Source organism: Manis pentadactyla, chromosome 10 (genome assembly GCF_030020395.1).
Source record: "Manis pentadactyla isolate mManPen7 chromosome 10, mManPen7.hap1, whole genome shotgun sequence".
NCBI lineage: Eukaryota > Metazoa > Chordata > Mammalia > Pholidota > Manidae > Manis > Manis pentadactyla.
Genome location: NC_080028.1, coordinates 126,188,077 through 126,214,083, shown reverse-complemented (window position 1 = coordinate 126,214,083; position 26,007 = coordinate 126,188,077). Strand labels below are relative to the sequence as shown.

The following is a 26,007-nucleotide window of genomic DNA, read 5'->3' as shown; positions in this document are numbered from 1 at the left end:
GGTGGACAGGGCAGGGGCTGGCCGCTCGCACACAGGCCCGCAAGACCTGAGGCCCCTGGTGGGGAAGCACAGACAAGATGGAGCTTTGGTAGCAGAAATGATGATTAAATCAGGACCCAGGTCTCTCAAGGACATGGCAGAAGCCCAGCTGTCAAGATGAGGGATGGGATCTGAGCAACACCAACACCGGGGAGACAGGCCACCAGCCGCGCCCAGCCCCACAGAGGGTCACAGGAGTGGGGAAGCCCTGCTCCGGGGAGCTGGCAGCGCTGGTATCTGTCTGGCCTTGACCTGACCTCTGCTGCTCAGACTCTCTGCAGACTGACTGACCTTGGGCCTTCAGACCCCCCAAGGTGACCCAAGGCCCACGCACCCTGCCTCCCCTCCTTAGGCCGGGCTTACAGGGCAACCTGCTGCTCTCCTTGGAGGCTGTCTGCACTGGGCAGGGTCTACCTGACCATCCCTTGTGGCACATGTGGCCACCTGATCTCACCCCACCCGGAGGCCTGGGCAGTAGGTTCCCCCTTGCACAGGTGGCCTCTGTGGCCACATGCAAGGCCTGTCCACACAGGTGGCCAGGTAGCCACCCCATCAGAGGAGACCAATGTCAGCCTCTCATGCTGGCCCTGGAGGTCATGGGAATGGGGTGGCTCTGGGTCCACTGCTGGGTCTCCTCCTCTGACCCTGTTGGGTCCAAAGGTGAAGGCCAGGCCAGGGAGGGGTCATATCTGAGTGTGGCCTGAGGAGGGGTACCAGATAAATTATAGAACACCCTATTAATAACTGAATTTCAGATAAACAAGGTTTTTTCCATAAGTAAAAGTATGTTCCAAGTATTATATGGGATATACTTATACTAAAAAACTATTTGCTGTTTACCTGAAATTCAAATTTCTCTGGGTGTCTTGTATCTTAGTTTGGTAAATCGGCAACCCTAGGCCCAAGGACAGCAGGGCAAGAAAGACAGGTGTCTAATCAGGAGGGAGGCTCAGGGGAGCTCAGGAAGGAGAGCTCGCCCCCCACCCGCTTCTCAGGCCCGTGCAGGCCCTGCCTCATCCTCCCCATTCACCCCTGCCTCCTTTGGCACATTCCCAGCCTCCCTCGGGCCCAGTGGTCTCCATTCTGGCTGCTCATTATAATCACCTGGTAGCTTTAAAGCCCTACCCCAGACTCTGGGTGGTGGGACTGAGAACTGGCTTTTAAAAAATAGGGTTCTAGAGAGTGGCCATAGGGTCCAGGGGTCCCATTTCAGGGTATAAACACCCGAAAGAACCAAAAGCAGAGACACGAACAGATACCTGTACACCATGTTCACGGCAGCGTTTCTCACAAGAGCCGAGAGGTGGAAACAATCCAAGTGTCCATCGACAGATGAATGAATAAACTGCTCTCACCATAAAACGCAATAGTCTAGTATTTAGCCTTAAAAAGGAAGGAAAATCCAATACGTTACACACCACGGGTGACCCTGGAAAACATTATGCTCAGTGAGAGAGGCCAGATGCGAATCGATGAACACTCCATGATTCCACTTACATGAGGTCCCTAGAGCCACCCATTTCACGGAGACAGAAAGTATAATGCGGTTGCCAGGGCTGCGGAGGGCGAAGGGCTGTTGGTATTTAATGAGCATGGGTTCCATTTGGGAGGATGAAAAAGTTCTAGAGATGGACGGTGGGGACGGTGCACAGCATTGCTTAAGTGTACTTCATGCCACTGAACTGTCCACTTAAAATGATTACAGTGGTAAATTGTACATCTCGTATATTCTATCACAATAAAAAATTAAATTAAGAAAGATAGTGCTCCAGACAATGTCCTGCCAGAGTTGAGAAGCACTGAGCCTGGCGCTTCTTCAATGCGGCCCCCACCTCTGCCACCAGCACACCTGCTAGGTGCCCCTGGGCACGCCATGACAGGGGGCCATGTCCGCCTTGGCCTCGTGCAGTAAGAGGCTGCAGTAGCATTGCTTCATTTTGGTTTACGTACATTTGAATTTTTACAAAGCTGCTAGCATTACTTTTTTAAAAAATTGTTCTGTATAACTTGAATTGGTACATAGAATTTACAGATATCAAGTGAGAACAATCTATATAGGTATACACTTCTGTGTACACATCCAGATTAATAGAAAACTTTCCAGAACCCTAGAAGGCTCCCTCGTGCCCCCATCCAGTCAGAACCACCGTTAAGGATAACTACTATTTTGACTTCTATCATTTCAGACTGGTTGGGGCTGACTTTAAACTCCCTGTAAATGGAATCACAGAATGTGTTCTCTTTGGTTTAAGACTTCTTTCACTCAACATGTCTGCAAGAGTCAGCCATAGTATGTCAGTGGTTTACTCTTTTTCATTACCAGGTAGGATTATTGTACACACATGCCAAAAAAGAAAATCCTGTTCTGTTGATGGACATTGGTTGTTTCTTCTTTTTCAGACATTATGAATAAAGCCACTGTGAACATTCTGTACTGTTTTGAGGAACATAAACACTCATTTCTGTTGGGTATACACCTAGAAGGGGAATTACTGAGTTGCAGAAATATGTATATTTAGCCTAATTACCACCAAACATTTCTCCAAAGTGACTTTAATCTGCATTTCTCTGATGACTAATAATATTGTCTTTTGTGATGTATCATTTTTTGGCTCATTTTCTAAATGGGCTGTTTCTTGATGGTTTCTTTATTTGTTTAGGACATCGTCTCCTAGTTGGTGGTTTGCTTTTTTACCCTTGCATGTTGTCTTCTAATGAACAGATAGTCCTAAGTTTAACAAATTCCAATATATCATTTTTTTCATGGTTAGTGCTTTTTATGTTCCATTTAGTCTTTACTTAGCCCAAGTTCATAAAGATACTCTCCTATATTTTTCCTAAAGGATTGAGTGTGTTAGCACTCACATTTAAATCTATGCTCCAGATTGAATTAATTTTCATATATAGTGTAAGGTAGGGGTCAAGGTTCATTTTTTTTCCATATGACTATCCAATCAGCCAGCACAATTTAATGCAAAGGCCATCTTTTCCCCAATGACGTGGCGTCCTTGTTGTAAATCAGGTGTGACCATACATCTGTGGATCTGTTTTTGGACCCTCTATTGTACTGCATTGGTCTATTTGTCTGTCCTTGTGCCAGTCACCGATAGCTCGACACTAAGTTTTAATATTGTATAGTGTAACTCCCCTAGCTTCGTTCTTCTTCGAAATTATTTGGACTATTCCAGAGTCTTTTGTATTTACATATATGTTTTAGAATCACCACGCCAATTTCTACCTTCCCCAAAATAAGCCTGCTGGGATTTTTGACTAGGGTATCATTCAGCCTATAGATCAATTTAAGAAGAATCAGCTTCTTAATACTATTAAGTCTTTCAATCCGTGAACATAGTAAATCCCTCCTTTAGGTCTTCCTTAATTTCTATTAGTATTGTTTTATAATTTTCAGTGTAGAGGTCTTATATGGTTTTTGCTATATCTATTCTTATTTTACTGTTAGGTATTTTTTTAAATGGTACTTTAAAATTTTACTTTCAGCTTGATTGTTGCTAGTAAGTAGAAATATAACTGATCTTTTTGTATATTGAACTTGTGTCCAGAAACCTGTCTAAATTCATGTATTGGTTCTAATAGCTCAACTGTAGATTCTTTTGAATTTTCAATATATACAATCATGTCAACAGTGAAATGACAACTTTATTTTTTCCTTTTCTAATCTTGATAACTTTTATTTATTTCACTTGCCCTATCTGCACTAGCACCTAAGTTATACACACACATATATATAAACAAATAAAAACCAGAAGAGGTTCTCCCTGGGGAATGGAAGTGAGGTATATACTTTACTTACTTTTGTATTATCTAAATGTGTTTAGTGAGCACACATTACATTTATAATTCTGTAAGCAATCTATTTAAAGAGGAGGGGGAGAAAGCAATATATGTTTGTTAACAGAATGTAAGCAGTTGTTATTCAAAAAATAAGAAACGATTCCTTAATCCCAGTCATATATTTCTAGATTTTTGATAGTGTCACTAGACAAAAATGATATCCTATACCAAAAAAGAAAAAAAAGGGTATCTGTCATAGTTCTGTTATCTTTTTTTCCCCTATAAAAATACACTGTAAAACATTCAGGAAGCTCAACAAACTCCAAGTAAAATTAACTCAAAGACAGCCACACCAAGACACATTATAATCAAACTTGCAAAAGACAAAGAGGGAATCTTGCAATCAGCAAGATAGAGCAAACTGCCACACACAAGGTATCCTCAAGGAGGTTACCAGCAGACTTCTCATCAGAAACTTTGGAGGCCAGAAGCAGTAAGCTGATATATTCAAAGGGCTCAAAGAAAAAACTGTCAACCAAGAGTCTTATACCCAGCAAAACTGTCCTTTAAAAATAAAAGAAATTAAGACATTTCTAGATAACCAAAAACGGAGGGAATTTGTGACTACTAGACCTGCTTTGCAAGAAATGCTCAAGGGAGTCTTGCAGGGTGAAATGAAATGACACTAGACAGAAGTAACTCAAAGCCATATGGAGAAATAAATATTTCAATAAAGGTATATACATGAACAGTTATAAGCATTAGTATTATTGTTAACAGTGCTTTATTTCATATAACAATATGATTTAAGAGACTGTTGCATCTAAAGAAAATAACCAAATACTAGTATACAAGCTAGTATGACAGTAACTTTGGTTTGTAACTCCAAATTTGGTTTTCTACATAATTTAGGATACTAATAAATTTAAAAGACTTATTAGTTTATGTTTTAAGGGACATGATGCATAAAGATGCTATGGCAACAACTAAACAGAGTGAAGATAGAGCTGAAAAGGAGTAAAGTTTTAGTATGTTATTGAAGTTAATTAATCTGGCATAAATTCAAATTAGAATGTTATGATGCTAGGCTGTGAAATGTAATTCCATGATAACCGAAATCAGTTGTAATATATACACAAAAGGAAATGAAAAATGAATTTAAATATTTCATAGAAAAATCAACTAAATACAAAAGAAGACAGTAATGCAGGAAATGAAGGGGGAAAAGCATTAAGGCATAAAGAAAATAAATAGCACAATGATAGAACTCCTGTCTTATCAGGAATTACTTTAAATGTAACTGGATTAAACTCTCCAATCAAAAGACGAATATTGGTAAGAATGGATAAAAACACAGGATCCAACTATATGGTATCTACAAGAGACTCACTTGAGATTCAAAGACAAATAGGTTGAAAGTGAAAGGATGGAAGAAGATATTCCTTGAGAATAATAACCAAAAGAGAGCAGTGGTAGCTATATTAATATCAAATAAAATAGACTTGAAATCAAAAAGGGTCACAAAAGACAAAGGAGGATATTGTATATTAGTAAAAGGTTTGAAACAGCAAGCAGATTAATAATTATAAACATTATACATGTAATGACAGACCATCAAAACATATGATGCAAAAACTGACAGAATTGAAGGAAGAAATAGACAGTTCCATGACATTGGTTGGAGATTTCAATACCCCACTCATAATAATAGATAGAACAGCAGACAGAAGACAAATAAGGAAGTAAAAGACCTAACACAATAAGCCAACTAAATCTAACAGACATATGCAGAACACTCTACCCTACAAGAGAATACATATTCTTCTCAAGTGCACCTGAGACATTTTTTAAAGTAGATTATATGTTAGGCCACAGATTAAGTCTGAATAGGTTTTAAAAAATAGCTGTCATACCAGGTATCTCTCCAACCACAACAGGATGGAGTCAGAAATCAGTAACAAAAAGAAAGCTGGAAAACTAAAAAAAGTGTAGAAGTTAAACAACATACTTTTAAATAACTAATGTATAAAATAAGAAATCACAATGGGAATTAAAATATAATTCAATGACTGAAAGTGAAAACAGCAAACTCATAGGTCATGGTGAAAGCGGAGCTAAGGGGGAAATCGATATACATCGCATTGATAAACACATTTAAGGAAAACAAGAAAGATCTCAAGCACACAACCTAACTTTACAACTTAGGAAGTAGAAAAAGAACAAACTAAACCCAAAGCTAGCAGAAGGAAGGAAATAATAAAGATTAGAGATAAACAAAATAGAGAACAGAAACAACAGAGAAATATTAATGATACCAAAGTTGATTTTTTGAAGCAACAAAATAGGCAAACCTTTAGTTAGATGGACTAAAAAAAAGAGAAGTTTCAAGTTACTAACATCAGAAATGAAAATGGAGAAAGTACTACCAATTCTACAGAAACAAAAAGGATAATAAGAGAATACTATGAACAAATATAGGCCAACAGATCAGATAACCTAGTTGAAATGAAAAAATTCCTAGAAACACATAAAACCTAGCAAAACTAAATTACAAAGATATAGAAAATTTGAATAGACCTATAACTAGTAAGGAGACTGTAACAGTAATCAAAAATCTCCCCAAAATGAAAACTCCTGGACCTAGTGGCTTCACTGGTAAGTTCTACCAAACATTTAAAGAAATAATACCAGTCCTTCTCAAACTTTTCCAGTAAAATTGAAGAGGAAGGAACAGTTTCTAACTCATCCTATGAGGCCAGAATTACCCTAATACCAAAGCTAAACAAAGACACTACAAGAGAATAAAACTAAAGACCAATATCCCTTATGAAAATTGATACAAAAATCCTCAACAAAAGTCAAGTAGAATTTATTCCTGGAATGCAAGGATGGCCCAACATTGAAAAATGGAGATAATATATCACATCAACAGAATGAAGGAAAAAGAAACACATGATAATCTTGATGTGTAGGAAAAAAAAAAGCATTTGACAAAATTGAACATTTCATGTTAAAAAAAATTCACAAACTAGAAATAGAATATAGCTGCACATAATAAAATCCATATATGAAAAGTCCACAGTGAACATAATACTCAATAGTGAAAGACTGAAAACATTTCCTCTAAGGTCAAGAACAAGGCGAGGCTACCTGCTTTCACCAATATTCCATACACTACTGGAAGTCCTAGCCCAGCAATTAGGCAAGAAAAGGCATGCAAATTGGAAAGGAAGAAGTAAAATAATTTCTGTTTGCAGCTGATATGATCATTTTACATAGAAAACCATAAAGATTCTACAAAATAACTGTTAGAACTAATAAATGAATTCGCCAAAGTAGCAGGATACAAAGGACAAAAATCAGTTACATTTCTGTAGAATGAACAATCTGAAAAAGAAATTACAAAAAACAAATCTATTCACAATAGCATCAGCAAGAATAAAATGGGAATTAATTTAACCAAGGAGGCAAAAGACTTGTACAATGGAAAATGCCGTTTTCTTCTTTACTGTCATCATCCCCCATCCCCACCACACTCACAGGGTGAGGACTTTGTCTAACTGGTCCACCTTCACACCCCCGTGCCTGGGACACACGTGGGCCCTCAGTAAATATCTGCCAGTTGGATGAGTGAATGCAGATACATCGTGGGAGTACATCAGTATTGCTAAAAAGTCATTTGCTTGCTTAGCAGACATGCCCAACTTTTTTTTTGATGTGTAAACATACTACAAGAGGCAGCAGATAATACAGCCCAAGTGGAGTCAGAGGCACTTTGGTTTCTGGGCCAACTCAACCGCTTCCCAGGGCTGTATCCCGGGGTAAGTCATTAATCTCTGTGATCCTCACGCTCTCACATAAGGCAGGAGAAATAGTAGTAAGGAGAGCTGTTAGAAGAAGTAAATGCAATGATGGAAGTACAGTGCTTAGCAGAATGTCTGGAACCAGTGAGCATTATTTAATGTCATTTGAGTTGCAACAGGAAATGAGGGATTGAAGGAATCTTCTCCAAGAGGCGAGAACTAACCTTCTAGAAACCTGTCGCAAACATCAGGCCCAATGTTTCAAGCTGGGGCTGCTCCTGGTAGTCAGGAGTAAGACAAGGATGCGTGCCATTCATCATCACTTGGGGGAGGCAGTGCGTCTGGCCAAAGTAAAAAAACATTGTTCAAAATAAGAATTATAAGTTTAGAAAAGAGATTAAATTGTCCATATTGCAATAATTGAAAGGCCTGGAAGAATTAACAAGTGGTGAAAGCTAATGTATTTAATATGTTGATGAGATGAGATAAAATATACAAAATTGCCTTCTTTCATACCAACAAAATACACACAACAACACTATTTAAAAATGCTTAGACACAAGAAAGTGGCAAGATCTGGGTGACGGAAAAATAGTTTTACGGGAGGAGCTAAAGGAAGACCTCAGTGATGCCCACATTAACCTAGACTGCAACCAAAATCCCATTTGGATTTCCCTTGGCTTTGAGCTTTAGAAGGAAGAGGAGAATGGTGAGAAGGATCTGAAGACGGGTGCTAAGGGTCTCGCCCTGGCCTGTGTCTACCGTTCCCAGGTGACTGCAGCTGCGCTGGCCACCATCCACCTGGAATCCCCGGCACTTGTTAACTCTTCAACATCACCATGACCACAAGGGCTGAAAAATACTATTTGACTTTTTGCTAGGAAAAAAGCCTCTTCCAGGTAAAAAGGTTTGTCCTGAGTTACACTGCCCAAGAAGCCCAATGTGGGTCCAAGGTTGGGGAGTGTGCTGGATCCCTGGGGCTGAGCCACTGAACCCCTCCTACATGAATGACATGGACACCCAGAGACCCACAGGGCTGGAAGGCATGGGTCGGACGCATCTCAATGAGCTACAGCTGTTGGAGCAGTAGGCGTGACCTCTGTCCAGCCGTGCCCTGCTTTCTCTCCTAGACCTGTGGACAAGGGATGGCCGACCCCTGCCCCCTGGTATCCTGGGGCCCTGCTGGAGGCGCTGCCGTTGTGCCGCTGCAGGTGGGGAGGGGAGGGGCGTGAGGGTGGACTCAGGGTCCTCAAGTGTCCGCCTCGGCCGAGGGAGGCGCATCCGGGGGCAGCCAGCCTTGGCAATGGAACCCAAGTCCCCAGCGAGAAAAAGGAATGCGAGCAGGTGGGTGGGGCTTGGCTTAGGCTCTCGGCACCTCCACGTCCCTGTCCCCAGCCAAACGCAGTGCTGCCTGGGGTCAGGAGCCTCTGGCGCTGCATATTTTGAGTTTGGACAAATGCATAACGATGGGATCCCACCGCCTTAGTATCACACAGAGCAGTGTGATACTGCCCTGAAATCTCCTGTGCCCTGCCGACTCTCCCCTCCCTGCTGGCCCCACAGTTCTGCCTTTCCCGTACGCCACAGAGTTGGAATCCTAACAGCCTGCAGCCTTTCCACACTGGCTGCTGCTTTCATTCTCCACTTGCTGTGAGTGGACCTGCTCATAACATCACCTCCATTTCCAGGTTACAAATGAGGACACTATGGCATGAGGAGCCCAGGGGGCCTGCCCGGCAGAACTCAGGTCTGAGCCTGGGGCCCTGGTTCCCACACAACAGCCCCTGGCATCTGAGCAAGGCTCCCGGCATCGGGAACTAAGCTCACCACCCAGAAAAAGACTGCCTTTCCAACCCCTACTGGAGGCTACCTGCAGTCTGGGGAAGGAGAAAGGGTGGGTCCTGGGGTCCCAGCCCGCTCCTGGAGGCTCACCCACCTGTTCCCAGGCTGCTGGGGGGGACATGATTGGGCGCTTTCTTCACAGCTCCTGACGCCAATCCCAGACTCCATGAGGAAGCAGGAGGTGTGGACGGGTGGGGAGGCTGGCCAGGGCCATGGCACTGGCTCCCCAGCAGAGCAGGTGAAAGCCCTTGTGGACCTGCTGGCTGGGAAGGGAGGTCAGGGCCCCCAGGCCCTGCAGACACCCAACAGGACATCAGAATCCCCACTGGGGCCCCAGAGCAAAGGTAGGCAGATGGAGGGGTATCCCTGGGCCTTCTCTGCTCTCCTCTTCCCTGCCTCCCCCATGCCAACACTCCCCTCTGGCCTCTGTCTGCAGACTTGAGGATACAGAGGCACCGTGAAGCTCTACTGAGCAGGGCAGGGGGCAGCCTGGAGCAGGGCAGTCCCTCGCCCAGGCTGACTAGCCTCCTACTGGTGGAGGGCCTGACGGACTTGCAGCTGAAGGAACACGACTTCACGCAGGTGGAGGCCACGCGTGGGGACCCACGCCCTGCGAGGACCGTCTCCCTGGACCAGCTCTTCCTGCCTCTGTCTCGGGTGTCTATCCCACCCCGAATCTCTATCACCATCGGGGTGGCCGGCATGGGCAAGACCACCCTGGTGAGGAACTTCATCCACCTCTGGGCCCGGGGGCAGGTCGGCAAGGACTTCTCGCTGGTGCTGCCTCTGACCTTCCGGGACCTCAACACCTATGAGAAGTTGTCTGCCGACAGGCTCGTCCACTCTGTCTTCCCGCATGTCAGTGGGGAGTCCGGCCTGGAGGCCGCAGCCCTAAGCAAAAGCCTCCTGATCCTGGACGGCCTAGACGAGTGTAAGATGCCCCTGGACTTCTCCAGCACTGCGGCCTGCACGGACCCCAAGAAGGAGATCCCGGTGGACCACCTGATCACCAACATCATCCGTGGCAACCTCTGCCCGGAGGTTTCTGTCTGGGTCACCTCCCGCCCCAGCGTGGCTGGCCAGATCCCAGGGGGCCTGGTGGACCGGATGACAGAGATCCGGGGATTCAACGAGGAGGAGATCAAGGTGTGTTTGGAGCAGATGTTCCCCGAAGACCAGACTCTCTCAGGCTGGGCCCTGAGCCAGATGCAGGCAGACAGGGCCCTGTACCTGATGTGCACCGTCCCAGCCTTCTGCCAGCTTGCAGGGTCGGCACTGGGCCACGTGGGCCGCAACGGGCTGGGGCCCCAGGATGCAGAACTGTGGCCTCCAAGGACCCTGTGTGAGCTCTACTCTTGGTATTTCAGGGCGGCTCTTGGTGGGGAGGGGCAGGAGAAGGGCAGAACAAGCCCTTGCATCCAGCAGGTGGCCCATGGCGGCCGCAAGATGGTGGGGACGTTGGGCCGACTGGCCTTCCACGGGCTGATCAGGAAGAAGTACGTGTTCTACGAGCCGGACCTGAAGGCATTTGGCGTGGACCTCCCTCTGCTGCAGGGCACCCTGTGCAGCTGCTTCCTGCGGCGGGAGGACACCCCGGCCTCCTCGGCAGCCTACTGCTTCACCCACCTGTCCCTGCAGGAGTTTGCGGCAGCCGCGTACTACTACAGTGCGTCCAAGAGGGCCATCTTCGACCTCTTCACGGAGGGGGGCGTGTCCTGGCCCCGGCTCGGCTTCCTCACGCATTTCAGAAGTGCGGCCCAGAGGGCCATGCAGATGGAGGACGGGCGGCTGGACGTGTTCCTGCGCTTCCTCTCAGGCCTCTTGTCACCGAGGGTCAACGCCCTGCTGGCTGGCTCCCTGCTGGCCCAGGGAGAGCACTGGGGCTACCGGGCCCAGGTGGCCGAGCTCCTGCAGGGCTGCCTGCGGCCCGACGTGGCAGTCTGCGCCCGGGTGGTCAACGTCCTGCACTGCCTGCACGAGCTTCAGCACACGGAGCTGGCCCGCAGCGTGGAGGAGGCCATGGCAAGCGGCGACCTGGCCAGGCTGACTGCCCCGCCACATCGCGCGGCTCTGGCCTACCTCCTGCAGGTGTCGGACGCCTGCACCCAGGAGGCCAACCTGTCCCTGTTCCTCAGCAAGAGCGTCTTCCAGAGCCTGCTGCCCCAGCTGCTCTACTGCCGGAGCCTGCGGTGGGTGCCCATGGGGTGTGCAGGGGGAGCCAAGGAGAGCTGGGGGCCCTGGAAAGTTCCTCCCCTCCAGCCTCCACCATGCCCGCTTTATCAGTGCCCTGGGGTGGCTGTAACCAAGGACCGCAATCTGTGAGGCTTAAAACAGCAGAGACTTAATCCCTCTCAGTTCTGGAGGCCAGAGTCGAAAATCAGGGCTATGCTCCCTCTGAAACCCACAGGGGAGACTCCTACCCTCCCTTCCAGCCTGGGGGTTTGCCGCAGTCCTCGGCCTGGGGACACAGTGTGCCTTCCAGGCTCTGCCTCTGTCCGGCGGCCGCAGCCTCGGGTCTGTCTTGGCACAGCACCCTCTTTTCTCGTAAGGCCGTCAGTCATATTGGAGTACAGGCCCACCTCACCCCAGGGTGACTTCAGCTTAACTAATTATATCTGCAACAACCCTATTTCCAAATGAAGTCTGATTCCTGAGGCTCTGGGGGGTTAGAACACCAATATATCATTTTGGGGGCCACAATTCAACCCATAACATCCTGTGAGCCATCCCGGTGCTGACGGCAGCCACGCCCATCGCTCCGCCCCCAGCCCACCCTCCATCCACTGCTCCGGACCTTAGCACGGGCTGGAGGCTTCAGGGCCAGGGCCATTCAGGATCCGAGAGCACATCCCACATCCTCAGAAGGAGGAGGGCCAGCATCCGTGTCCCACGGTGTGCAGGGCTGCCGGGGAGACCCAGGGTTGGAGCCCCAGGGCTCACATCACGGAGCCTCCCCGTTCACGTTGGCAGGAAAACACTGGCACGGTAGGTGCGCTGGCATGGCTCACTGGCTCTGGAGGAGGGCCAGGGAAAGGCCCCCAGCCTGGGGTCTCTGCTGCCCCGTGCCAGCCCTTCACTGGGGTCCACCCCACCTGCCTGTGGGTGACAGGACTATCTCACCACTGCTCTCCCTCCTGGCCAGGCTGGACGGCAACCAGTTCCAGGACCCCGGGATGGAGCTGCTGGGCAGCATGCTGAGTGGGAAGGACTGTCGCGTTCAGAGGATCAGGTAACGCTGGCCCAGGGGACCCTCCGGGGATGCCCACCTGTCCTGTGCGGTCCGGGGCTACTTTCCTATCCTCCTCGCCACTCAGATGGCCAGCGGTGCCTTCAAAGAGAGGCATCCGTGACGCGTGCGGCTCCGGATGCAGGCTGCTCGTTTCCATCCACTCCAGAAAGTTCCTTAGGCTCAGGTACCCCACCTGCAAGGAGAGGGAAAGGAAATGGTGAGGGTCAGACACTCTGGTGATGTGGAAGCACTTCTCTAAGCCCTTGGTGGTCTGGCGTGGTGCCAGCCCAGTTCTCAGCTTCCCTCAGCTTCCCTCAAATAGTACAAATTTAAACATTTTTAAATTTTAGTTTAGAAATGTAATTTTAAAAAATTCATGTAAAACATTAAAAATTTAAACATTTCATCTTTAATGTTCTGGTTAGATGAAATTTATATGCTGGCTGCAGAATAGATCTATGTGCTTATGAAATCTCTCCTCTGGTGACCCTTCCAAAGCCGAGTAACACCCTGGCCTGTAGTTGTAATGACCTGAGGCCATCGGAGAATTAGGAAGAGGAGGCTGGACCCAAAGAGTCCAGGTCCTAAATAACCTTTATATAAATGACATAAATGTAATCCCTTTGAAAGGAACAGGACAGTGACAACTTCTCATTATTATGTTTTCCTTCCTGGGAGCCTTCAACAAAACAGTCAACTTTCAGTGTTTTGCTTAAGGGAGTCTAGATAGTGCTCATTTTTTTGAAAAGCCAAAAATGTCTTCTATGGCCACATGCTCTTCTCTGCCTTTCCACAGCCGGGCCTTAGTGCCGCACCCCTGTTGGAAATGTCCAAGGCATCCCTCAGAAAACACACACAGCTCATGAAATAGGACTTATTAAATATTATAGAAGTCCTGGGTGGTGGGAGGGGACAGCTCTCTAGATAGAACTTGAGAACATTTATATGGAAGGTGGTCTGGATGAATGGTTTTCATGTTTTCTGCAACAGAGCCATTTTTTAAAGTGACATATCAGGCAGAACCCCCCCGCACAGGACAGGCAGACCAAAGGGAGCCACTGGCAATGAAAGAAAAGGGGGTGGGGTCCCAGAACCAGATACTTTCGGCCTCCTGAAGCTTTTCTTAGGAACCTTAGAGGACCTCAAAACACAACTTGAGAAGCACTGGGGATCCTGGTTGTATCTCATGGAGATGCCATGCACTTTTAATTGCCTAAGAAACTAAAAACTTCATCAGCTACTGTTCCTGACGCTGGATCCATGAAGCAACAGTGACTCGATTTCACCCTCACACTCCCGGGCCACCCTTTCAAGGTGGACACAGATGTACATTCCTTTACTTGAAAGTTAGTTCTGTATTAACTTTTTTCTTTTTTTGTTTCTTGCATTAGTTTCTCTACTGGGGCCAGTGGTGTGCTGGAGCTATCAGTTGGGCCACCAGTTAGTTCATGAGAGCTGACTGTCAAATGTTCAAGAATTTTTGAAAGTTAGGAGTGATGAAATTGGCCTTTTTTTTCTTTTTTGTTTCTTGCATTAGAGAAAGGGCTGGGGCCAGTGGTGTGTTGGAGCTATGAGTTTGGCCACCAGTTCATGAGAGCTGATTGTCAAATGTTTAAGAATTTTTAAAAGTTGGGAGTGATGAAATTGGCCCTGCTGGGAGGATGTACACTGTGGAAATTGGTCAGTGCCGTAAATCGGGATATGTTACTTTGTTTTTCTCTGGGAGAGCCAGTTTTCCAGCACGCTGGCTGGGATCCACATGGTAGAGTTCTGTAACCGCCTGTCCTCTTTGCTGAGTTGTTGCTGCTGAAGCTGTTGTGCTGGATTCTGGCCAAATTTCCCCTGGGACCTGCTGACAACAGAAGGGTCTGTCCGCCCACTCTGGTCCTCTCACCTGCTCAGAGGCTGTCCCGGGCCTGGCCTTCTGCTCCAGGGTGCCCCACATCTCCGAGTGTCCAAGTGGGGACGCCTAAGGGTTTGGTGTTGAGGAAGAGGCGAGATTTACAGCCTGCAGTAACCACCCCCCTCCCTCTCCTCGGGCAGCTTGGCTGAGAACAAGATCGGTAACAAAGGTGCCAAAGCCCTGGCCAGATCCCTCCTGGTCAACAGAAGTCTGACGGCTCTGGAGTAAGCGTGACACCAAAGGCCAACCTTTCACCACTGGGACAGGAAGAGCTTGTGAGGCGTCCTGGGAAGCCCCCTAGGCCACACTCTCCTGGGTGGGCTGGGAGGACAGCTGAGCCAACAAGTCATGGCTCCTCCTCGGCTGGTGGGGCCCCCTCTTGGGGCATTGGCCCAGACCTGGTGGTGGCACCCCTCCTCTGTACTGGGCCTGAGCCCCGCCCCAGTCCAGCATATCTACTTTCTTCTCCATATCACATGGGGCCATCTTGGGGACCTTCTTCCTTGTCCCCTTAAATAATCTCTCTGCCCCAGTTTCACCAAACATGAAGTCCTAAACCCCAGTAAGTTCTTCCCGAGGACAGACGTAAAGGTCAGTTTAACTTCTGTGGCTCCCGCCGCCCTAAGAACTGTATTCCCTCCGCTAGCCTCCGCAGTAACTCCATTGGACCCCAAGGGGCCAAGGCACTGGCAGATGCTCTAAAGAGGAACCGCACTCTGGCCTCTCTGAGGTATGTGTCTGTCACCCACTCCCTGTCCCACTGCCCCAGGAGAGGGCCCAGAAAACCCTTGCTGAGATGCCAACCGTGGAGAGTGGTAGGTGTGAGAGGCCAGGCCCCATCCCAGTGGGCACCTTGGAACCTTGCATCCTAAGCAGGTGTCCACACCCCAGCTCTCCCTGGCCATTGTACTTGTGTTCACCACCTGAGCAGGGGACAGAGGAGAAAGGGCTGGGGGAAAGATAATATAATCTGCTAATCTGTGAGGGATACCTCTTGTCCGCCATTGAGTGGGAAATCTCCCAAGGCCATGGGGTCAGAATGGCCCCTAGAAGGGTTTTCCAGGACACTGAAAAGCCCATCTTCCAGAAAGTTCCTTTGGTTCGGTGTGACTGGCTGTGCTCCTTTTAGGGGCCTGTGGTTTTATCCGTCCTCAGTTGAGTGTGTATCATTATTTTGTTTTGTTTTTTCATTTATTTTCATTGAGATAAAATTCACTATTTTAAAGTGTGCAGTTCAATGGCACTTGTCTTCACAGTGGCGCAGCGTCACTTCGGTCTGGCTTTAAAATATTCTCAGCACTCTGTAAGAGTCCCTGAATCCATCAGCGGTTACTCCCCATCCTCCCCTCCCCTCCAATCTGCTTCCTGTCTCCTTGCTTACCTACCCTGGAGATTTCATATGAATAGTCACACAGTAAGATCTTTGGTGTCTGGCTTCTTTCACAGAGCAGAATTTTTTCAAGGTTCATCCATGTTGTAGCAGGTGTCAGTGCTCCATTCATTTTAGTGGCCAAATAATATTCCACTGCATGGATAGACTACAATTTGTCTATCTATTCCTTGGCTGATACAAGCTTGGGTAGTTTCCACCTTTTGGCTGTGTGCCTAATGCTGCTGTCATACTCGTGTACAAGTATTTGAGTACCTGTTTTCAATGCTGGGTGGACACCTTGGAGTGGAATTTGCTGGGTCCTACAGCAACTCCATGTTTAACCTTTTGAGGCGTCACCAGACTGTTTCCCACAGCACCTGCACCATTTTACATTCCTCTGTCTGGCAGCAGATGAGGGTTCTAATTTCTTCACATCCCTGTCAACATCTGTGTGCTGCGGCTTTTAGCAGGAATTAGGAATATTGATAACCTAGCTGCTGTTACCCAGATACCAGGAACACCTTCTTCCCAGTCAGCAGGCAAATGCTTAGAGACCCAGAGGGAAACCGGGAGCCAGAGCTGCTCTAGGAGGGGCCGTGCGCCCCAGCCAGGGCACCTGGCGGGCAGTGAGGCTGATGTGCTGGTCAGACCCCTCCTCTCCGTAGTCAGCTGCTGCCCCCTTGGGCCTTGGTGACACTGCAGGGGGTTCAGGCCCCCTCCTTGTCCCCACAGCCTCCAGAGCAACACAATCAGAGATGATGGTACCAGGTCTGTGGCTGAGGCCTTGGCCGCCAACCGGACCCTCTCCGCGCTGCAGTGAGTAGGCATGCCGGCGGCAGGCCCTCCCCTCTTCTCTCCTCTCCTCCTCCAAGGACCTCTCAGCCTGTTTTCTGCAGAGAAGGATGGAGGCGGCATGGTCCCAAGGCTTTCTACCCCATCTGGATAGCCCCTGGGAATCTCGATGTCCACTGCTTTTCCAGAGAACAAATGTTGGGGAAATAATTAAAAATAAAGCCTTCTGCCAACCTAGAAAATCCTCCCTACAGATGTACAAAAGAACAAAACCATGTTATTATGTAAGCATTCGACTAAACTATGCTGCACATCACAGGCAATCCACTGATGAGATGGCTCAGGCAGAATCTCCCCCTTTCCTAGAGCCGAGCAGATATAACCGACATGTTTTCAAGATAAATGACAACTTGTCCTCAAGTAGAAGGACTGGACAACACCATTTGTCACATGCAGTTTATCATAAATTCACCTGGTGGTTGGGGTGGCCATTGGTGTTTGTTAATTGACTTTACCCATGTGGAAAATAAAACTTCTCCTATCTGTATGACAGGCAAGCACCTACAACTTGTAACCCGAGCTATCTTTCTCAGTGTGTACACTTTCAAAGAGATGGCTCCAAGGCCCTTGCAAAGGGTATCTGCAGACTATAAACCTGGTGAGAGGTTTATGTAGCTTTTAAGAAGATTTACATACTTATCAAGGGGACAGAGAATGGATTTATAATCACAGGTTTTCCAAGGAAATGCTCTAAGGAAAGAGGACCGGGGAAAATTCCCTTTTGTTAGGCTGTATCTAGCCTCACACAGCAGAGGCCCTGCCTTGCCTGTCCTAGGATAAGCACGGGGTTCTCCTATAACACCCCCTCCTCCAGATTCAGCATAAGGGGGGAACCTCAATGGAGGGTCTGCCCTAGGAAGGACCGTAGGGTTGGAAGACAAGACTGCTGGTTGGTCTAGATGGAGGTAGGCAGTTGAGTGTTGGTAGGGGTGATTGGCTGAGGGGCCAGAGGGATTGTCCGTGGAAGTCCTTTCTTAGGAGGTTGCTGGATATTATCAGTGTCCATTGGTCACCGCTTTCCAGCTTCTGACAAAAGAGGGCCCAACTTCCCTTGCCTCTTACTCTCCACATAAAAATGTCAGCCTATTGGCATTACTTTGGCTACAATCCACAGACGTTTCCCAGAGACCTCTTCCCACCATGCTGTGATAAATGGAGAGGCTTCTCACCTTGAACCAGGCTGTCCTTTGAACGCAATGGCTGAGAACAACTTTGCTGAAAGACCCCTCTCCTCCCCCACAGCCTGCAGAAGAACACCATCGGGCCCCGGGGAGCCCAGTGCATGGCGGACGCCCTGAAGCAGAACAGGAGTCTGAAGGAGCTCATGTGAGAAATGCAGGAGGGCGACGTATGTCCTCAGTGACTGGCACAATCCCCAGCCCACCATATTTGTGAGCATGGGGATTGATGGATAGAAGGGTAGATGAGTGGATGGATGGATGGATGGATGGACGGACGGATGAGTGGATGGATGAGTGGTGGGAGGGTGGGTGGATGGATGGATGGATGGGTCGATGGACGGACGGACGGACGGATGGATGGGAGGGTAGATGGATGGGTGGTTGGATGAGTGGATGGGTCTGTGGATGGATGGATGGAAGTGTGGGTACAAGATAGCTGGCTTTGGACTCCAAAGCCCTGGGTCAGGAGAATGGAGACCCAGATTCACAGGATCGGGACTGTCTCAGGCTCACACTTACTGCCTTCCCAGCAATTCTTGGCCAATTTCCCATAAACTATCACAAAACCTCACACTAAAGGGTTGGCCCTGCTCCCCTGCCCAGGAGTCAAGGACTTCGTTACCTCCATCTCTTATAGACATCAGGTGGTCGTTTGTAAAGGCTCCTGGCCAACCAGCATCAGGCAAAATAAACTGCTGCCTGGGAACCCTTGACACAACAGAGACAGCCCTCTGACCCCAGGCCCCGACCTCCTGGGCTGCTCCAGGTGCCAACTCACCCATGTCTGGTCTCTCACAGGTTCTCCAGTAACAGCATTGGTGATGGAGGTGCTCAGGCCCTGGCTGAGGCCCTGAAGGTGAACCAGGGCCTGGAGAGCCTGGAGTGAGTCGGTCTGGCCACCCTCCAGGGGTGGCTGTGGGCAGAGGGTGACTCCCCTGGGTTACCCGTCCAGAAGGTGGGTGGGTCCTGGGGAAGGGCTGTCAGGGCCACCACACTGCCAGAATCCAACCGACCACTAACTCTGGGCATACTGTCATCTCAGTGTGTCTCCCTCCATGCCCACACCACTTTTCCCACCCTGCCCACCAGCTCCATTTCCCTGGACAGTGTGGGCTGATGTCAGTTCTGGAGTTTTCAGAGTGACAGCAAGCGCTGCCCTTGGGAAGCAGGCACAGGTGGCTGGAGGGAGGGAGAGGGGACGGCCGTGGCCTTGGTGGGGGTCGGGGAGCTTAGCACCACTCTCTCACCAGCTGTGCCACTCTCTCGGGGACTGCAGACACCACACACTCCCCTCAGAGGCTGTTTGGAGCCACCCAAATCAAGGCAGAGTCTAAACTTTGGGGCTGGTTACGCTTAGACCCACCTGCCTTGATATAAGTAGGGTCTAGAATGTGGGGAATGGGAGAGAAAAGGATGATGAGAAGAGCAGTGTGGGCAGGCCCCTGCTCCCAGGGCCTCCCAGCTCCTGCTGAGCCTGGCACCTGCAGTCCCAGGCTGGACCAGTGGCTCCCTCCGTGTCCTGGGACCGCCATGCCAAGTGCCCCGTCCTGTCTGCAGCCTGCAGAGCAATTCCATCAGTGATGCGGGAGTGGCAGCGCTGATGGGGGCCCTCTGCGCCAACCGGACCCTCCTTAGTCTCAAGTAAGTCCCGGCTTCCCTCACCAGCCAGGGTTCCCCTTTAGCCAGGGGGCCCCAAAAGGACTTCAGGGCTTGGAAGGAAAGGCTGGTGCTGGGAAGCCACACCTACACTGAGCACCTGCTATGGGGAAGGCCTGCGGCCCAGGCAGCTTGGTTCTGGAGCCTGGCTTCCTGTGCTCCTGCTCTTGGGAGGGCACAGCTGGCCCTTCTGCTGCCCCCTTGCTCCCCACATGCCCTTCAGGCCCCCAGGCCCGCGGGCCTGCCCGCCCTCACCCCTCTGCAGTCCTGTCTTCTCATCCCCTGCCCTGGGGCCGGCCACTGGTGGCAGACCCAGGGGAGAGCTTGGCCGGCTAGCGGTTGGGGCGGGGCTCGCTGGAAGCTCCTCAAACCTGAGCCCAGTCACTCCGGAGGCTTAAGCCCCACCTCAAGTTTCTTGGGCTCGAAAGCTCAAATGCCTGGGCTTGTCCCCCAGAGGCAATGTCTGCCTGCTGGGCTCAGGGCCTTCTCTTTCCTCAGCCTGCGAGAAAACTCCATCAGCCCCGAGGGAGCCCAGGACCTGGCTCGAGGTCTCTGCACCAACAGCGTTCTGCGGAACCTGGAGTACGTGGCGGGGGCTGTGCCCCAGAGGCTCTGTTATGCCAGGGCCTCGTCCACCCGAGCCCGGGCTGATGGGCCAGACCTGAATCCCCAAGCCACTTTGCAAGGCTGGAGCGGGTCCTGGCAGGGGAAGGGCAGCTAGCACACTGGGAGTCAGGGGTCAACCCCAACACAAGTCCACAAGTCTGACCACTCTCGGCGAAGCACATGAGGATGAGGTTGTAGGGCTGCCCCGGGAGGAGACATGGTAGGGGCCAGGCCATGGGGGCCACGCCCTCCCAGTGCAGGGATCAGGAGGGAGCCCCTGGCAGCTCTGCCACCTCCCGGCAGGTGACCTGTTAAGGGACCTCACTGAGCTGAGCCCTACCCCCCTCCGTGGGGCTGTCAGGATTCCGTACAGTAGTCCGGCACCTGCCTGGCACAATGCAGTCCTTGGGAAGGGGGGGCAATCTGGGAAGTTGGGTGAGCAGGGGCGGGGGCCCCACGGCCAGCTTCTACTCATTCGCCCACTCCCCTCCTCCCAGCCTGACAGCCAACCTCCTCCACGACCAGGGTGCCCAGGCCATCGCAGTGGCAATGAGGGAAAACTGCGCCCTCACGTCCCTTCAGTGAGTCCATGGCACCCCCACCCAGCCCATCCCCTCTGCAGAGCTGCAGGGCCACGTGCAAACCGGCTGACGCAGGAGACCACGTCTGGCTCTGGGCCTCCCCAAATGCAGGCTCCAGGGCCTCCGGTTGGCTGCACCCTGCCCCCACGCTCCACCTCCTGGGGCTGATCCGCAGAGAGGCCAAAGGTGGAGGGTGGGCACCCACAGCTGCGCCTCCGAATGTCACACGCTTCGTGCAGAAGCTATCTCGAGTCTATGCGAGCCTGTCCCTGTGCCCACCCCTAAGCAGAGAGTGCTCGTGGAGCCCTTGGAGCCTAAGCCTGAGGAGGGTTGCAGGGGTCTGCCCATCAGCGGCCAGGCCCCCTTCCTGCAGGGAATCCACCCCTGCCATCAAACTCCTGGGAGAAGCCCCTCTTCCTGGAGCTCCCAGAGGCTACCGGGCTCTGCCCTGGGCCACATGGTCACGTCTGCCTATCTGCCCAGCCTGCAGTGGAACTTCATCCAGGCGGGGGCTGCCGAGGCCCTGGGACAAGCCCTACAGCACAACAGGAGCCTGACCAGCCTTGAGTAAGTGGGGCCTCCGCAGGGAAGGCAGGCGGGCAGGGGAATCTGAAGCCTCGGTGCCCACCAGGCGCCAGGCTAGTGTGGGTGGCCCTCAGCACACAGCTGCCTCTGTCCTAAGGCCCGAAGGCAATTTTCCTTCCCTATCAGTTTTTTTAAATTTAACAGCTTTACTGACATATAATCCACGTCACAAAATCCACCCATATAAAGTTTCAAATATATTCAGTTTGTGACCATCACCCAAATCAATTTTAGAACATTCCATTACCCCAAAAAGAAACCCCAGACCCGAGCAGTCACTCCTCCAGCGCCCAGCAGCGCCCACCTGCTGTCCCTGTGTGTACGTGTTCTGCACACTCCATATAAATGGCATCCTATGCTGGGTGCTCAGCACTCACCTGTGACCAATGTCGTTCATTAGTTTTCAAGGCTCATCCCTGTCGTAGCAATTACCAGACTTCAGTCCTTTCTACGGCTGAGTCATGTTCCGCTGCATGGATGGACCACGTTTTATTTATCCCTTCATCTGTTGATGGGCATTTGAGCCATTTGCACTTTTTGGCTGTTGTGAATGCTGCTTCATTCCCGCAGGCGGATGCCTGGGAGCAGAAGTGTTAGCCAGGGGGTGACTCTCTATTTGACCCTCTGAGCCTCGTCTGCTTTTGCCCCTGACCCCTGCTTCCCCCTCAGCATCCAGCATATCCCACCCCCGGCCGGCTCTCCTGGCTGGCCCTGAAACACTGTGTTCCTCGGGGCCCCTCCCCACCTCCTCCCTTGAGTGACACACGTCTCTTCTCTGGAAGCTCTCCTCCTCTCCCAGGCTCCAGCCACCTTCAGTGCGGCCGACACCTAAATCTCAGACCTCTCTCGAGCTCCAGAACCATGTAACCTCGGCCCACTCGGCACCACCCCTGGGCCTGCCCCAAGTGTCTCACAGGCACTTCAAACCACCCAAGTTATCTGCCCCCACCAGTCACTTTTTGGCTTCCCGGCCCATAAATAGAACTAGCCAACCACGCAAGCTAGAAACATCGCCTCCACTCACAGTTCGCCTCCCAGGGTCCCACTCGTTTCCCTCTGCCCTGTGGCCGCTGTCCAGGCGCTGGCATCACTCACCTGTGTCACTGTCCGGCCTCCACTTCCAGCCAGGCTCTCAGCTGCTGCTCAGAGAGCTCTCCAAGACATGCATCTGTCCCCATCCTGGGCGGGGGGGCTGGATGGCTGCCCGTGCCTGCAGTGAAGTCCAGCCCTCAGCGTGGCTTCTCAGGCCCCCCAAAGGCTTCCTTGCACCTCCTCAGCCTCATCCGCCACGCCGGCGACTCGACTCCGTTTCTCTGGGTCCTTAGATGTGCCAGGCCCTTCCCCCACCGTCATCCTTGGGGTTTGGTTTAGCCCTACTTCTGGGCAGCCTCTGTGACCACACAGGGGTGGGAGGCCACTCGGGTCGTCCGTGCAGCCTGCACTTGGCCCGTGGGGACAGCCATTCAATCACATCTCCCGACCAGAGACAGAGCCGGGCCTGCAAGTGCACAGCCCAGACTCAACTGTAAAAACCCTAACACAAGCCGCTCCCTTAAACACGCCAAAGCCCTCTTGGGCTAAACTCAGTCACTTGCTGCTCCGGCGCTGCTTTCTCCAGTGGTGGGGGGGGAAGGGACACTGACCGGCAAGAACAGGGGAGGGAGGGCTCCAGGCTGATTTTCTGGTTGGCTGTCACCCCCAGCCCTTACTCAGGGCGTCTCCATGGGCCCCTTTCATTCGCCTCTGATGGTTCACTCATGCAGACCTCAGGCTCGCTGCGTTATCGATCAGGTTTGGGGTAATTAACCCCAAGATGACCCCGGGCATGGTCTGTGGTGTGTGTGATCGGAATTAAACCTAGAAGGTCCAAGTGCGGCCCCGCGCCGCCCAGGACCGTGCTGTATTCAGTCTGCAGGAGAACGCCATTGGGGACGAAGGCGCTTCGGCGGTGGCCAGCGCGCTGAAGGCAAACACGGCCCTCACGGCCCTCTAGTAAGTCCGGACGCGTCTGGCCCAGGAGGCTGGCTCCTGCTCACACGAGAGGTCATTTGTTTCCCAGTCAAGGGAGGTGTGTTTGATTTTTGTAATATTAGAATAAGACGCCAGAAAGAAAGAATTAGGCACTCGGGAGTGCTCGCCCTGCCCCCAGGACACCACCTCTGCTTCCTGTGCAGCAGCCAGGCTTCCGCCCTAGCATCGCACAGCGTGAGCAGCTGTGACTCGTTCTCTGGGCAAATCATGGGCCAACACCAGGGCTCTCACCGCGTCCAGCCCTGAGGCAAAGGGTGATGAAGAGGAAGCGCGGCTGTGGGTGGAAGCTAGGTCTGGGGCAGGCGGCAGGGCCAAGAGGCCCGTCCCGTCCATGCTGACGGCACCTCCCCTTAGTCTTCAGGTAGCCTCCATTGGTGCCCCGGGGGCCCAGGCGCTGGGGGAGGCCCTGGCTGTGAACAGAACCTTGGAGATTCTCGAGTAAGTATTCCACCTCCAGGCGGTCTCTTGCCCAAAGAAACCAAGCTGGTGATTCAAAATAAATGATATGGAAGGAAAAAAATTGTAAATTGACATGGAAATTTACATACAGATCATTTAAAAATGTTCATTCAGATCAAGCATGCCCCAGCCTCCCGATTCCCACTTCACACCTCTTCCCTGGGCATCATTAGGGACCCGACCCCCTCCTGAAGTACCTGCTCCCCTTGGGACTGCCTGGAGTTGGCCTTGCCCTGGATGCACATGTCCTGAGGCCCTGTTTAGGGGCCCTGGCCACTGAGCCCCAGTCTGAGAAGATCCAAATACCCCAGGCCATTGGGCATGCCCATGTCACCCCACCCCTGCAGTTCTGGGGAACCACTGGACAGACTGCTGCCTGTCTCAGCCTGGCTCTTGCGTCTTTGGAGTGGAAAAGGAAGACGAGGGCTCTCACAAACCACCTGGGCTGGGCCAGCCTCGCCCCTCTGCATGGGCCCCGGTCCCCAGGGCCCAGCTCCTGCCCAGGAAGGAGGAAGGCGCAACCTCATCCCTGCTGCCGCGGAGTCCACGCTGCTCCGCCCAGCAGCCCACGTTCATGTGAAGAGGCCCCGTCTTCACCCCTCGGCTGTCACTGTGCCTTAAGTGTCCTGCCTTTCCCAACAGCTTACGGGGAAACGCCATTGGGGTCGCCGGAGCCAAGGCCCTCGCCAATGCTCTGAAGGTCAACGCAAGTCTCCGGAGACTCAAGTGAGTGGCTGTAGACACCCACCTGTGCCCAGAGCCGCCCTCATGGGATGGAGACGCTCCCGATGTCCTCTGTAGCTGCTTCCTTCTGAATATAAGCAGTTCAGACTGCCCTGGTCACTGTGGTCCACAGTGCAGATGGTCTGCTCATTCTGCCTATGTCAGAGGAAGTTCCCATCTGCGTTTTGGCCTTACATACGCCACGGCACCTGGATGGGACAGCCTGGCTACCAGTGGCCACGTCTCGGGGGGGAAACGCCAGCCCCTGTGGCTGTGGCGTCTGGACACATCAGCCCCGGGAGAAGGCAGAGCTGCTGCCCGGGGCTCATCTTTCTGTCCTAAAAGGCTCACTGTGGTGTCTCCATCTTTACCTGCCTAGTCTTCAAGAGAATTCCCTGGGGATGGACGGCGCGATATGCGTTGCCACCGCCCTGTCTGGAAACCACGGGCTCCAGTACATCAAGTGAGTGCACTTGGCAGCCTCTGCCCCTTCCTGCGTTCTGGTTCACCTTTCAAATGGCTCCCAGGTCAGGCCCTGCCTCTGCTCAATTCTTGGAGCCAGCTGACTCCGAGGCCCCACAGCAGCTCTGTAGGTAAACTCGGTGTAAGAGGGAGACACTCTGTGCCTTGTCCATGGGAGGGATCCTGGAAGCACAAAGGTTTCACCTGGAGTTCTGCATTGCATGTAGTGATGATCTGTTCTTTCCTGGAGAACCTCAGGCCTCTAGCCCTTCAGCCAATTAATTCCTCAAGCCCTGTCCTAATCTTTCTTTTCTAGTCTCCAGGGCAATCACATTAGCGAATCTGGTGTCAGGATGATCTCAGAGGCCATCAAGACAAACGCTCCCTCGTGCACTGTTGAAATGTGAGCAAAAAACAAGTTCTTGGTGGACCAGACAGGAGGATGAACAAAGATGCAGCTGGAAGCTTCTGGGAAAAAAAAGACCATTTCCCAGTGTCCTTCCTGTGGTCTGGGAATGATGCCAACCCACACGAGAGCAGGTCTCCTGCAAGGAGGCAGGAAAGGTTCTGCCAAAGGGGGCCAGGAGCACCTCTCCTGGTCCAGGGTCAGTCCAGGCAGGAGCGAGATGAATACTCTGCTTCAGCACAGAGGAGGGAGGATCTTCTGCTGAGGGACTCGGGGACATGGGCCCCAAAGCTCAGCAAGCAAAAGGCCAGTCTGAGCTTATTTATACCCTGAGGTGCATGTAAGGCCAAATGCAGATGTGAAGTGACTTCCTCTGACATAGGCAGCATGAGCAGTCAATCTAGTCCTCTGCCTCTGAAATGAGCTGCCATCTTCAAGCCCAATAACAGTATCAATTTGGCATCAGTGACAGAGGGTGCTTCTTT

The 26,007-nt window shown here is 51.1% G+C and overlaps 1 protein-coding gene and 1 long non-coding RNA gene across 11 annotated transcripts in view; one reads left to right on the top strand and one right to left on the bottom strand.

The window, feature by feature from the left end:
- LOC118929882 (uncharacterized) overlaps positions 1-12,716 on the bottom strand; it is a 14,738-nt gene extending 2,022 nt beyond the window's left edge. The window contains exons 1-5 of the long non-coding RNA XR_008992323.1: positions 12,597-12,716; positions 12,271-12,378; positions 9,571-9,732; positions 7,859-7,975; positions 1,299-1,422 (exon numbers count right to left, since the gene is read on the bottom strand). This is a non-coding gene — a long non-coding RNA (uncharacterized LOC118929882). The remainder of the gene's footprint in view (positions 1-1,298; positions 1,423-7,858; positions 7,976-9,570; positions 9,733-12,270; positions 12,379-12,596) is intronic.
- Positions 1-26,007, top strand: part of NLRC3 (NLR family CARD domain containing 3) — a 27,420-nt gene extending 1,413 nt beyond the window's left edge. Inside the window, exons 2-22 of one of the 10 annotated variants that reach the window (XM_057487691.1) lie at positions 8,328-8,533; positions 8,765-8,845; positions 9,323-9,381; positions 9,619-9,820; positions 10,059-10,196; positions 10,310-11,665; positions 12,619-12,705; positions 14,749-14,832; positions 15,255-15,338; positions 16,692-16,796; positions 18,075-18,158; positions 18,812-18,895; positions 19,571-19,654; positions 20,168-20,251; positions 20,773-20,856; positions 21,340-21,423; positions 23,350-23,433; positions 23,827-23,910; positions 24,574-24,657; positions 25,034-25,117; positions 25,433-26,007. In XM_057487691.1, the coding sequence (XP_057343674.1) occupies positions 9,330-9,381; positions 9,619-9,820; positions 10,059-10,196; positions 10,310-11,665; positions 12,619-12,705; positions 14,749-14,832; positions 15,255-15,338; positions 16,692-16,796; positions 18,075-18,158; positions 18,812-18,895; positions 19,571-19,654; positions 20,168-20,251; positions 20,773-20,856; positions 21,340-21,423; positions 23,350-23,433; positions 23,827-23,910; positions 24,574-24,657; positions 25,034-25,117; positions 25,433-25,523 (3,039 nt within the window). In that variant the 5' untranslated portion in view covers positions 8,328-8,533; positions 8,765-8,845; positions 9,323-9,329 and the 3' untranslated portion in view covers positions 25,524-26,007. Of the gene's footprint in view, positions 1-5,926; positions 7,653-7,972; positions 8,534-8,764; positions 8,846-9,322; positions 9,382-9,618; positions 9,821-9,912; positions 11,666-12,618; positions 12,706-14,748; positions 14,833-15,254; positions 15,339-16,691; positions 16,797-18,074; positions 18,159-18,811; positions 18,896-19,500; positions 19,655-20,167; positions 20,252-20,772; positions 20,857-21,339; positions 21,424-23,349; positions 23,434-23,615; positions 23,911-24,573; positions 24,658-25,033; positions 25,118-25,432 lie in introns of those variants that run through there. The other 9 variants (XM_057487688.1, XM_036920415.2, XM_057487686.1 and 6 more) reach the window with 9 other exon arrangements.